The sequence below is a fragment of the Apteryx rowi genome, unplaced genomic scaffold (genome assembly GCF_003343035.1).
Source record: "Apteryx rowi isolate R43461 unplaced genomic scaffold, aptRow1 scaffold_966, whole genome shotgun sequence".
NCBI classification, from domain to species: Eukaryota; Metazoa; Chordata; class Aves; order Apterygiformes; family Apterygidae; genus Apteryx; species Apteryx rowi.
The window spans coordinates 1-14,591 of record NW_020451278.1 but is presented as its reverse complement, the minus strand read 5'-3'; the positions used below and the strand labels follow the sequence as shown (position 1 = coordinate 14,591).

The 14,591-nt window shown below is 40.1% G+C and overlaps 1 protein-coding gene across 1 annotated transcript in view; it reads right to left on the bottom strand.

Annotated features, from left to right (window-relative positions):
* ENOX1 (ecto-NOX disulfide-thiol exchanger 1) overlaps positions 1–3,402 on the bottom strand; it is a 126,561-nt gene extending 123,159 nt beyond the window's left edge. The window contains exon 1 of the mRNA XM_026054748.1: positions 3,338–3,402. Within this exon, the coding sequence (XP_025910533.1) occupies positions 3,338–3,402 (65 nt within the window). The remainder of the gene's footprint in view (positions 1–3,337) is intronic.
* Positions 3,403–14,591: the final 11,189 nt, after the last annotated feature.

Sequence of the window (14,591 nt, the reverse complement as noted above, 5' to 3'; positions counted from 1 at the left end):
GCAATATTTGGGAGGTAAGCAAATTTTGCATTTTAGCAGTAGCATGTGACATTCTCTTAAAACTCTACCTCAAAATTCAGGCAAATTATGCTTTTGAATAAAGTGGTATTCACTCATACTCTGAAAAATAGATCTATTAACAGTGGAAATCACAAAGGATTATATCTTCCGTTAAAGTGCTGGCGGATGTTTGAGCCTCAGCTCTGCAACCAGGGAAAGAATTCAACCAGAAAGATTTTAGCTATTGTTAATATTTGAAACAATTTGTTCCAGCTTTTACAAACTTGAAACTTAAAGTTGTCTTCTACTTCTGTGCTCTTCTTGCCTTCTATCTAGGAAGTTTCCAGATTAGCCAAAGAGGACAAATCTAACCTTGTGACACTTGCTGAGATCAGAGTGGTTAAATCAGAACATTGTTGGAGCAGCTCGATTCTAGTAAAAACTTGTCAGGTCTGGAGCAGCTAATTGGGTCTTGTCCCATATGTTCTGTCTGTGATTTTCCAGCAGCTGAGCACAGAGAGCATCAGAGCCTAAGAGCAGATTTTTCTTAAGTTTTGCTATTCTTTTCTCTCTTCATTTATGAGCAAAGAATCTTTCATCCCAAGCCTAGGAGAGGTTGCAAAGTTCTGAAATTTTAGCTTTTATGACTTGCTGGCCATTTCATTTGAAATGCCTCCACTGTGCTGGAGTTTTGATGAGGAACAAACTTTTCAAACTACATCTACAGCAGGATATATCACAACCGGGATGCATTTAGTTCACTCTGAACCAACTGCTAGCTCACCACCCACCATCAGTTTCACCAGAGATATAGGAAATAGCTTTTCACGCGTAAGTGTGGACCAAGCAGCTGATGGCAGCTTCTTGCATGTACCCTAATGCTAAACAGAGAGTGGGTCTGGCTGACCATACCACTTCTCTTCCTTCCTTCCTTCCCTTTCCTCTGGCAGGAGCAGCTCAGTTCTCTGCATTGCTCTGTGATGGACTCAGGAGAAGGTATCTGAGTGGTTGCTGGCATGAGCCATGGAGAGGAGAGACAGGGACCGCTGCTGCCATTGGTATGGCTGGCATGGGGTGGACAGCATAAAATCTGGATCTGGCCCATGCAACTGGGCTGGCTGAATTTACTAGAGTTGGTAGTTTTTTTTTTTTTTTTTTTTTCACACCAACTGAACTGTTCAGCTCTGTGGGTCATGTTCTCATCTGTACTACAGCTGTATTCAGGGAAGCTTAGAGAAGAGGCTTTTAGCACCTGACGGTGCAGTGCTTTGCCCTCTGATTTATTCTGAAGAGGCTTCAGGACAGCCCTGAGTTTTGTCAGGTGCGGTACTTAACCGGGGACTGCTAATGGGCCACATGCCCTGCCACCCTGGATTGTGTAGTGCCATCTCTTAACTGCTTTTGCCAGGCGGGTGAATTTTCAGCCTTTCACATTTAGGCATTTTTACAGTTTCTTTGCACTGCTGAAATGGACTAGGTTAGGAAAGGTCCTTTCTAAGTCTAGAATGCATACTTTAAAACCAAATGATAAATTTGCAGTTCGAAGAGGTTTCCGGATGGCTCCTTTGGTCTCTGGGTTCCAACACTGACAGTAGTTATGTTTCATACCATGTACTGTAGTTCCAGATATTTAAATGAAGAATGCACTCTTCTGAGCTTCATAGAAAAGTATACTATTTCAAACAGAATTATGGCCAGCATCTTTATGTTTTGTTGTCACTTAAACATCAAATAGCTCCATGCCACCTTGAATAATTCTGAAAACACTCAGGTTGCTGATATTACATGCCAGTCTCACATTATGAAATAGGTAGTATTCCTAAGAATTCAATCACAAAAAAACAATTGTCTTAGACCAGGTATTCACGTGTATTATCTTTGTACTCACCTTTTCCAGCATTTCTGGATTAGAGGTTTAAGTTATCGCAAACAGCTAAAGTTGTCATGGTACCCCTCAAAATGTGAACCAACATCACTCTGAACCACAGAAGAGACAGAGTCCACTCATGGAAAAAACATCCAAAGTGGCTCAAGTAATGCAAAATCATTCCCACTTTATATGCCACTTTATAAATCCGAATGCACTTTTCTGAATCTTTCTCCCTAAGGCTTGTTAAATTTCAACAGAATTCTCCTTCACGTTGTGAACTGAATATGAAAAAGCAAAGCTAACAGACTGATGCTCAGCAAAGCTAAACCGCATAGTAACACTGATTCAAAAGGCAAGCAAACCACCGCCTATTAGCATGATTTTCTAAGAAAGAGAGTAGAAAAAAAAAGTAAAAATGCCTCATCTGGAGAGAAATAAAGAATCTTACATATCTTGAAAAGGAAAAATGAGGGATAAAAGAGATATGACTGATACAAGCACACTTTAAAATGTAAAGCACTCAGCAACTCCTTCTTTGATGCTCCTCTTTGAACACAGCCTACTACAGAGCAGAATATTCTAAAATAAATATTTTGGACTGAGCTTTGCATCCAGTTCCACCAGTGTGACTCTGCTGATACCAACAGGACTGTGTCAGGGTCCCAGGTGGCTGGGCTGAAAACAGAAACTCATTATGGAATGAGAAATGTAAGAATGCTTTGGTGCGAACACATTCCCTGTAGAGTGCCACACAAGTAAAAAGAACATTTAAATAATAGTGGCCCTTGATCCTCTCAAAGGCAGAGAGTGCATTTTTTCAGCTCAAATTTCAAAAACCAAACCAGAGTTTATAAAATGTACTTGATTCTTATGTAAGACCCTTTGGCATTTTCTTTCAGCRAAAAGCTCTCCAGATGTTGTTTTTACAGTTCAACTTAAGTAAATGTATGTATTTAGTTAAACATGCTTAATGAAAGAGCCACCTAAGAGAACAATGAGGAAATGCTTGACTTGATTAATAGACCAACTGTCGAACTCTTGTTTATGAACATCTGGCTGGGAAAGTGATTTAAAAAGGTATTCTATCAGTAAATATCAGCATAGTAAACTCTTCGAGTTGCAATAACAGACAGCTCTAAATTCTAAATGTAATTGATTGAGAAATAGCATAGGATGCCTAAAGTCACATTCAGCTTATCCATGCACACTAAACATTCATTATACAGCATCGCTCCTGTGTAATGTGTAACTTAGGCAACTACTTAATTAACAAGGGACATGCGTATTTGGGCCCTGGAAGCTGCCTTCCCTACAAGCCACATGATTGAGTGCAAGGCTCTCTCTGATGGGCTGTGCTTCAAAGTTTGTTTGTGCAGCTCTGCAAAAGAGTCAAACTCACCCTGACAATTTCTCAGCAACCACTGAGGTCTGGACTCGGTAGCCCGGCTTTCACCCACACCCCCATACCTGTTCCCTCCAGCTTTGTCACACAGGTCCAGCAGGAGATCCTGGGAGTGAGGAACATCACCCATCCTCTACCCACCTCCATCTGCTTCTTAGCACAATTTCTGCAGTTTCCCATGAACATAACGAGGCTTGCGAGGCCCTAAATGCCACAGCAACATTTCTAATTCAAAAGCTGTTATCATCTAAAATCTACAAAGCAAGGCTGAGCTCAGGAAACTAGAATGCTTTTTGCCTTTTTCCCCTGGTTTGCGGCAATGTGACAACTCTGAGATGACACAGTCCAGGAACCCTTTCTGTAATTCARTTTTAGTTCTGAAGCAAAATTCTACTTTCATCCCAGGTCTAATTTAATATTGGAGGATGATAAGGGTTTTTTTTGTGAGGAATTTTTTTACTCACTGAGAAACAAAGCAGCAGGTTTATTGTAAAAATTCACTTTCAACTGCAGCTGAAAAGCAAGTAATGCCAATCCAGGACTCGCTGTAGGCACAGAGAGACTCATACCACACACACCAAAACATCTAACCATCGCACCTCAGACAGGAGCCTTTTCACCTTTGGCTCCTCGTACGGTCCAAGCAAAGAGGTGGAAGATTTTGAAGAATGATTCATCCCCACTGCAATAATCTCCACATCCCCCAAAGGAGATTTCTGTGTCTTTCCAGAGACTGTCAAGGGAACCTAGTGCCATGAGACACCTTATTTGGCACTCCAGTTATGCATCAGACAACAGGCAGACAGAACCTTGCACATACTTCTCAGCTATAAAGAAACAATTGTGAAGTTATTGGGGCACCTCATTAAATAAACAAACAAAAAGATTTAAGTCTTGAATTTGGCTTCTGTGAAAAACACTGAAAATCAGAGATGTGGCTTAGAAACAACAGTCTTTTTTTGATAAGTCACAATAGGAAAAAAAACCTGTTATATTTCCCTGCATGGCTGTGCATACAAGCAACTGCATTAACTGGCAAGGCTGAGAAGTTCAGATGTGCTTAAAACATTGAAGAACCTACATCACATGAAAACTTCACAAAAGCCATTGACTAAAAAACAGTTGCAAGGGACACGATGAAAAATGTGTCAGACAAATGGAACAGCAGTCCATTCTGAATGAAGCAACAGGGACTTAGGACAGAGAGAGTACAGGAAGAGAAGCTGGAGCTCTTTAAATGGTAAGAAAAATATGTATGGAAGCAGCACATTTGTTTCAATTTCCAAAAGTATTTGACAAGTTTCCATGTCAGAGATTAATGACTAAGAGGCAGAGAACAAGAATAAAAAAAATAAAAAAGTCTTCTGTGTATAAAAACTAGCTCAAATTGTGGTTTTGCCCTTAAAAGAACACAATCCCTTCTCACTCAAGAGATCTTTTCCTTACAGTCCTAAACTGGCTATTACCATGTGGGTCTGCATTTGAGGGCTACTCTGAGAATAATATCATACAGCTGTAATAGCACTGCTGTAGCTGTGGTGGTCTGAGGTCATAGGCAAGACAAGTTTTAGGGGCCATCCAGTACAGTCAGAAAAAAACAGAGAAACCCATGTTCAGGTCTAAGGTAGAAGCCGTGAACTTCCAACCTAAGCACAAACAGAGAACAATTGCTTTGAGTTTAATTAGATATGTTAAATCAGCTAGACTGAGAAAAATGGGCATATTACAGTGGAAATGGTGACAAGGTGGTTATTCTGTAAAGTAAAGGAACAGATAAGTAAGCCTGTAGAAGATGAAAAGATTAATAAAGGGAAGAAAATTAACATGCTACAAAAATACTCCCTCCTTTGAATGCACGTTTTTTACCATCTGTTATAATTAAAGTTTTAGTTCCCTACTTGCTTCAGACCAGGGAAGGGCTGGCACATTTTTTTCCAGCTATACAAGTTGGTTGAAGAAGCAATATAACCCTCACCCGCAAATCTTGCCTTACACAGAAGGCATGCAGGCGTGCAGCCTGCTCCTAGAAATGTGCAGCATTTGCTTCCTTGCATTGTGAGCAAGAGTATATTGGAGGACCCTGCTGTGACCCTGCCTCTCTCCTCCCCTTTGCACTCGCCGAAGCTTGCTTTGTTTTCTGCAAACAGGTCAAGGCAGCACAGACTGCGAGTGGGCCTGGCCATTAAATGAGAGGGTTAATTATATGTGGTGGAAAAGATGTTGTTTGTTTGTTTTCTGGWTTTCTAATCTAAGAGACAGATGTAGCCTGGTGTTTTACAGTCAGAATCATTTCTCTTTATTTTACTAGCACAAGGAAAAAAATTTACAACCTCTTATTCCTGCTAGCTCTGCAGTCTTGCAGAAGTGGAAAAGGGAAGCTGGGTCCTATTTTGGTTCTGTATTATTGATGGGATGGCTCTCTCTGCCTAACCCTGGGATCACGCTCTCTTATTTTCACCTCCGCAGTTCCAGGGAGGACAATCAGGGCTCCAACCACAATATTTGGCCAGCAGCGTTTTACTGCTGGATTTTACTGATGCCAGGATGAAAACAGGTTTGTTACCCTTTAAATCCCCAAATGAGTTTGCAGAGCGGACAGTACTTGCAAACTTGTAAACTCTATTTATATGCAGCTGTTAAGTAACATGGAACTTTCCGATATTTTCAGTCTATAACATAACTATAAAAAAAAAACTATGACAGGTTGTCATCTTCTGATCATAAATGCACGGTGAACAATAAAAAAAGTTCTCTAGAGAACTTCTTTAGTTCATGCTTACTATGTACAGATGTGGATGAGGCATTAAAAACAACATCCCAAGGCTATAGATGAAACAAAACTTGGAGTCACAACAAATAATGGGCCATGTAAGCAAGTCTAGTGAGATGTGGCTGTCTTAGGCAACATGGCCCACAGAGGCCAAATGCCATTATGCATAGGAAAATGCAAAATAATCGAGCTAGCAAAAAAGGAAATGCATGCAAAACCAAACTGTCTTTGGAATTCTAACAAGAAAACACTGAGAAAATATCCTACATCTACAGCTTAACTCCTTTCTGCAATAAGAAAGGAAATGGCAGTATACACTAATGGTGGCTAGAATATGCAAATGTGTGATAATGTTTCTGTTTACCATCCTTAGAATTGTGTGATCCTTCTGTTACTACTGAGGTAGCTAAGAGATCTCAATGCCCCTTAGGAGATATCTGTTGCATTACAGAGACTGTATTCAAATCTACCCTAATGCTTTGTTGATGGAAAACCAGAGAACAAGGGAACAGGAAGCAGGGAGGTAGGAGGAACACAACTGTCAGTTAAACAAGTTGCAGTAAAAAAAGCCTTCTACTGAGAATCCCAAGCCTCAAATGCCTGGATGAACACTTCAAAGGATGGTTAGCGCTCGTGTCCCAGATGAGCTCAACAGCTGAGGTAAAACACTGGAAGGCAGGCAGTCCCTGAGGCACACCAAATGGTGTGTATGAGTCATCAGCTATTATCATTTTGCTTTCCTAGCACTGCACCTTCACATTGCTAAGGAGCGTGTGCATGCTGGGACACGGGTCATGCCATCAGGCAGTGCTGAAGCAGTTTGCTATAGAGAAATATACACCAGCATCCCTCAGGGAGATATATGTCCCCTCCTGAGGACCACTGCTAGTAACTTCCATTCATATGCAATAGTCCTGTTGGCTTCCAGAAGACAGTCTCTGTCATGAAGAGGCTGTTTCTGCAGAACTGGATGGTTTGGGCTTCTTTTATCTTAATTCCAGATTAAATTCCGCTCAGACGATAACAAAAACAACAACATAAATATGGGCTGTGTTTGCTCTTTTTGAATGGAAAACATAAGACACATGTTCCAAATCACGTTTAGATTTAAAGCTCAAAATTAGCACCTTGAATTGCAGCCAGAAATGATCTTAGTCTTGAGACTGAAAGTCCTTAGTCTTGGGAGTCAATAAATCAGTCACGACAAGCCTGAACCAGTTATGGTTTATTAAAAAATCAAGCTTGATTATGTACTTGAGGTAATCAGGCAGATGAGAACAAAGGGATACAAAGTTAAAAGGCAACATATGTAGGAAGAAATGGAGGAGATGTTTTATTTTATACAGCTGGTGAATAACAAGAATTAACTTGTATTTGAGATTTTTTTTCATATACTGAATTCTGGCTAATAATGTGAAAAGACCCCACAATATTTCTAATAAGCAGCTTATTAAATCAGATACTCTTGGAGCTGCTCAGCTGCAGCTTCCCATTCCTTGCTGCCTGCACACAGCCCTGATATCCAGGTGCAGCATCTGAGCTCTCTCTTCTCACAGCCCATGATCCTTCTCTCAGTCCCCAGCAGGTTACAAAAGTAGAATATTAAAAGCATGGTGAAGAAAAAAGGAATGATGATATAGCATTTACTATAGTAAAGGACAGCAGCATTATGTATAGGTATAAACACTCTAAATATCAGGCTATTTATAAGAAAATAAAATCAGGCCACTTTTCTCTCCCGTCCTCTTATTTTTGGTGAGTTTATTATTATTTTTAAGGAATTTTAAATTTATTTTTTGGTACTGACTATTCTAGTAGATAAAGTTTTAAAACATTCTGGTATGTTTTAAAAATACTCTACAAAGCATGTTTGAAATGCCAAAATTGTTATCAAAAGGCCCAAGAAATGAAGATCTCAACAATTATTCCTGTAAAGGGACCAGTCATGCAATTCCAAGTATAGATAATTCCTAAAAACCCTGGAAAGGTTAAATAAATTTGACAGATGCAGCTCAAAATGAGGAAAAACCTTAAGACTGCAATTGGTTATAATATTCCACATTTAATTCTGGTGAAATAAACCATTTAAAATACAATTACATCATAGAGAACAAAATAAGTTTAAGACACATGTAACTTGCCCTCTCCATCTACTCCAATCTGGACATCTTTTTTTTCTTCTGAAATACAGGCTAGTGCTGCTGGATCTTTAAAAAAAGATTACAATAAACATATCTGTGCCTTCTCACACTGTGCTTTCTCCTGTAAATACTAGCAAAGCTCTTCCTTATTCTCTCATTCCCTTTTTTCCAATCCTTCTCTAAAAATTAGAGTAGCATAGTCAAGAAGTGCAGGTAGGGACTGTATGCCTGTTTCTCATTTGTACAATAGCGAGTTTGCCCATTTCTCACTGCCTGACTTAGAATATCAGATAAGAGTTAAACCACTTTTTCACTTACCACCATATTACTGCTGTGCCAAGCTGCCTGTAAAAAATACTACACAATAGGCAGGCAGCTTCTTAATCACTGCTGTTTTTCATGCCAATCAGCATTATCCCATTGTTTCCTTGCAGTCCCTTACCTACCTGGTTTATCTAAGTGAAAAAAAAAACCACCCAGACTGTAAGCAATTTGGGCAGGGCTTGACTGTTAAATATGTTCATACAGTGTTTACCTTACTGGAGCTCTCTATCTCTAAGCCTTTTCTGAATGCAAATAATGAATAATCATTAAATAATGTAGGCACTGTGGTCAGGAGAAGATTATTTATAAAAGAAAATCAACTAGGATCAGGAGAACCATGTTTTTAAGAAAAAAAAATCATTAAGATATCTGCACGTACAGGAAAAGCAGATAAATTTGTCCTTGGTATGCTAACAAACTTATTAAATTTCTGAAGCTACAGTAACAGTATCTTTAATATTTGGGCAGAACACAATCTAAATACATGTTGGAGAGTATTTCAGCACATTTTGTGTATTAGGTTTAATTATCTTTCACCTCCAAGTCCGCTGACAGAACTACTCCAACAACCAGCTGCTTCCCATTACAGAGACATTACTCAGCGCCGGTGATGTCACGCACATCATCTGTCACCACTGGAGCATGGGAAGGTACGGTAAATCCCCTGTTTATCTAAACCAAGTCAACATTAGCAAAATATTATGTTACAGCCACCCTCGCATGCTCAGGGGTTAGGCTCACTGAAACCTAATGGGCTTCTTCAACACTGACCATCAAAAGGTATTTTTCCACATGGGTCGCCTGTACAGATATTTCATGGACAGACTCCTGCAGCGATGTGAAAGTGCATCTCTGCGTGCTTTGTGAGACCTAACTCTCTTGCATGTGCAAAGGGCATTTGAAGGACAGGTGGAAGAAAGGAAAGAAATCCATCCTTATGCCTTTATCCCAAGGTAAAATGTAAAAAGCAATCCTCTCCTGCTTGCTGTTCAGCGGCCGAGCTCTACGTGCTAACATAGCCCATGCAGGTAAAGAGAGACCCTGCCTAGGGAAGCACGACAGCTTTTATAGTCCTTATTTAGAGTGGCTGCTTGGAGATTAATTCCTATTCAGGTCCTCCTCTCCCAACAACATCTTGCCCTGTGACTCCAGGCCACCCTGATCACTGCACTCTCTTAAGACTACTTGGCACGGCCCTTGAGATTGCTGTGTCCATCTCCTGCAAGCTATCAACACGACCTAGTCACAGCGTGGGCCTTGGGGCTTCAGGCAGGATCACACCCCCCCAACTGGACACGACTTGCTCAGCAGGCCACCTTCCAGCAGTCCACCATAAACAAGCCTTTTTGCCATGTAAATACATAATGTGGTATTCATACCTTGTCTTTGACTAGTTAAAATGGTAACCATCCATAGCAGATTTTGGATAACTGTTACTGAGGGATACTGTGACACATTGGATTAACTAATATTTTACCTTCTTACAAAAATCTCATGATTAAAGCCCAAAAATGGCACCCCCAAAGTCAATTTGCTCTTCCTGTTGATTCCTATCCACCATATCTATATTTTCTCATTAATAAACTGTCTGCCTGCCACACAGGGGTTACACTGGGTTCCCCAAATTGGCCAGGTAGCCTGGGGCCCTTGGATGAGGACTGATGTGTGAATGGAAAGTACTGTAAAAAATCTGTGCTCCAGAGGAAGTGAACAGTCAGTAGCAAATGGTTCCCAACAGCCTCCTGACTTACGTTATTAAGTGGGATGCTGATAATCACTCATGGTTTTTCTTGTCATGAATGCATAAATACATGGAAAACAGTGTGAGGGGAGGGCTCTCCAAAGTCATCTAAAAGATGGGGAAGTTTTTTACAAAAATAAAATATTTCTGTATGATACGTCACTGTAATTTCAATTAAAAACATGCAAAACAAAGATTTCTTTGTGGTATAACTAAAAACAGCCAGGAATAAAAAAACAAAACAAAACAAAAAAACCCACTATGTCTTCTGTTTGGGTGTATAATAATCATAAAAGTATTTTGATATTTTGAGAGAGTTAAAAAGAGCTATGCCAGACAGTAATCAGGTGGCCTCCCTATAGCATTAACTGACCCTGGACAAAACTAGTAAAATATAACAACAGAAAAAAGAGATGTGGTAATCCAAAAATAAAAACACATACAACACAAGCTTCACAGTTGGTACATCCCTTTATGTGTCCCTGCTCACCTTCTGAGTCTTGCTTATTTGGGACATTCAGCCCCTCACACAATGTTAAAAAGTCCTAGCCACCCTTAAGTGCCAAGCAGATTTTAATCGTTATCTTTATCCTTGGCCTCAATTAAGGTCTAATATAGAGGAGACACTTGACATGACCTAAGAGGCACACTTAATCCTGAATAGGGTGTCAAAGGCACCTAGCGTTTCTGCCACATTTTCTCCGGCCATTGAATCGCTCTCTCATTTTTTTGTTGTAAACTGGCTGTGTTTGTTCCTAGCACTTTAATGTCCCCTGGTGTGAAGTCTCCTTGAGTAACACTCACATGATAGAAAGTGTGATTAACTCTGCAGGTGCTTTTCAGGTCAATGAAAAAAACTACTTGTTACACTAATATATAATACTTCTTTAAAAATGTTCCCAGTGGATCTACATATTAGGCCTCCAAAAGGATCTATTCTTTTTCATTCTTGCTGCTGTCTTGTGTCTTGACAATATAAGTATATGGTTTTAGCTGGGTACAGGCTCTACTCTAACCCTACAGAGCATATTTCAAACCTCTTTAATTATTCTGATTGGCCATTTAGATAATTAAAACAGTAAATCTTTTCTCTTCCTCTTGACTAAAATGCAATGTTTCTGCAGTGATGACTATAATGGTGAAGTATAGGAAGGAACTAGAATAAAATTAGAGAAATTATTTGATTTTCTTCACAGTATGCTTTATTAGATTTCTTTCATTCTGTAGCCTGCTTATTAAACACAAGGCATAAAACACATTTGGAATCCATAATATCTGGAAAGGTGTTTTCTAAAGATCTTTTAACTCTGAGGTTTTTGCAAAACCTATGGAAATCTAGGAAGATATGATTAAGACTTTGTATATCTTCTTTTCCTGTCAAATGTCAAGCCAATGCATTGTTCAGAGTAAGGGTAAAGATGTACCGCACCACCRTGCCACGGGACTGCTGATTTCTTTCAGCAGCTCTTGCGGTCTGCAGCTACAGAGGCGGGGAATGAGCATACGTGGAGTGCCTTCACCAGCTGAGTATGTACTTAAAAGGTTACATCTGGAGTGCGTTAAACTTTGGTAATAAACTATAGATGTTCAAACATTGGTTCTTAAAAAAATTCTTATCTTCAGGTCATAGTACAAGTGAATTATTCTAAATTTTTGTGGATGGACTTTATAATCAATAAATAGGAGCTCAGTATTACTTACAGAAAAGAAAGCTGTGTTTTGCTTGATGCAAAACTTGGAAGATGCAAGTTATGTGTGCACTGGCAGGCAACACTGACAGCAAAAAAATGATGTGTTGAAAAGGAAGCTTTAATAAGTAACGAGATAGCAGGAATAAAACCAAATGAGATCACCAGACGGATATCAATGGCTCCAAGCCTCCAGTAATGGAGATACCACAGAGGAAGTAGTATATGCACAGGATTTGGCAGAGTCTTCTGGCCAGCTGACCTCTTAAGATCTTCAGCAGTGCTCACTGTACAGCCTCTCTTTGGGCAATTGCTGAATATAATCAAATATACCTTGATTTCCTACAGTATTTGATTTCTCTTCATTAACAATATAAAAATAGTACAAAACCAGAACAATGAGAAATATGTTTACAATTTGCTCAGGATAAGACAATCTGCAGTAGACGATAATTTGCTGGGCATGCCTCATCCATTTTATGCTAGAAAGCCAGTGAAGCCTAAAGGACTTTTCCATAGCTGAGGCAGACTGGTGAGGGAATTCTTAATTCTCAGCCCACCCTTTATTGTTCTCAAATAATCATTGGGTTGTCTCCACTCCTCTGCATAGGAATCGGTGATCTCTCAAGCCAGTGGAGTGAGGAGGAAGAAGGAAAGCCATCATGCTAGTCTTCCAGGTGACATGCCCATCATGTGGTAAAATGCTTGGGACTCATTGGAATCCAGATACAATGATCAGCTTACAATTAGTTAGAATCCTCATCCTCAAGCAAGAGAGAGTCTAAATATTAGGTCCATGGAGGACTTGAGCTAGTAAAATATATGTGGGATATTTAACCTTATGTTTTAGGATTTAAGAGTCTCGAGATTGAAGTTTCCCAATTTCTTCTGTTATCAAAAACTACTTCTGGGGTTACAGTTTCAGTATTGCAACCACTTATTGTCACAGGCGCTGCTTCCAAAAGTGAGGTTTTGCTGAGTTATGACTTGATTTGGAACTATAACTTGCCGTTTGGGAAATCTTGCTCTGTCTGTTAATGATCAAGAGGAGAGACCATTGGAGGGAGAAGCATTTCAGTGCTGACTTGCTTTTTACGTCTTCCTCTGAAGTATCTGATACTCAACACTGTCAAAAGCGCAATACTAAGCAAGGTGATCTGATTGAAACTGACAGTTCCTATGTTGCACTGAAATCAGGTCAAAAGACAAGTGTGTGGGGAAAGAAAAGACAAATGGAAAACCAGAAAGGTTGATGCAAGTGTCTAATATTTCACAACCCACAGTGTCTAAAAAACATGTGCCTGAGGCCACAAAAGTGGTATATAGTTTTCCTATACCTTTTGGTAAGCAAGATGTTAGACTTCAAAACTTACCGCTCTCTGATTTCACTAGGATTTTATAAAGGTGGTCAAAGCCTAATTTAAGCCAAAACAAAACTTGAGGCCACTGAAAGTTTTAATATCTTAGGGCTGAGGCCTGTTAGCTGGACTCACATGGAAAAACTTGCCTTAATTCTTTCAATAAGTAGAAATCATCAGTTTTCAGGCATATACTTGACTTCTAGGCAGAATGTGTAACTCTCATCATGGATGTCTGTACTTGGGGATTGTTATTTTCTTCTGTAAGAGTGCAAACATGCAGCACAGAGAATGAGCTTGACTAAGTCCAGAAGAACGACCATGTATGTACCGCTTCTCCTGTTTATTTGTACTGAACTTTTTGACAGACACCATCTTTGATTAACAAATATTTAATTCATCTAAATCACTCTAGAGGAAATCATCTGAACTGCTTTGTGCTTTTCAGGGCAATGGTTCAGAACTGAAGAAGAACCAAATTGAACTGGAGAAGTGAATTATTTTCCTGGCAGGATGTCTTCCTTTAGAAAACAGGTGACCTGATGCCATTTGCTGAAACAAACGAGAGTATAAGAACGCTAAGTTCAGCACTGCCCAAAATACTTTTTAAAAGTGCCAAGGCAAAGGCAAAATAAAGCATTCACTGTTGGCCCCTGCAGTCACTGAGTTGTTCTGCTATTCCTAACGTTACAAAAGAGAAGACCATAATGTATTTGAATCAGAGCTGCCTGACGGGCGAGTGAAGACTTAACAGGACTGAAGTTTGTCAACTGATATGCAAAAGAACTGATAGCACAAGAACTGATGTGCCCAAAGCTGTTGAACAGAGGAGTTAACAGGACTAAAGTCGTCTACCAACCGATATGCGCAAGGACTGATATGCGCAAGGCTGCGGAATGGCAGCATTAACAAGCCTGGAGAAGTGAAGTCTGCCACCTGGAATCTGCACGGACCCCCGGGGAGGGAAGAAACAATACGGAGGTGTTGGGGTCATGCCTTGCTAGCAGGGTCCTCCCAAGCAGACAAACAGTCCTGTGATTGCAAAACTTGCTAAAATCAGCAAAAGCAGTGTTTGCCCAGAGCCCCAGCCGTATTAAAAGAGACTTGGCAGCTAGGAGAGTTTGAGGAGGCACGGGAACGTGACCTGACCATCCTCTCCGGCTGGACCGTGAGTATCCCCCCCTCCCCTTTTCCTGGGACTCTGGGTTAAGGTAACTCCTCGAGGTTGAGAGCCCTCTCACTAGGAGAGTGAACAAGAAGGCTTTCAAGCAGGGATAAGCAGTGCTTCCAATTAATA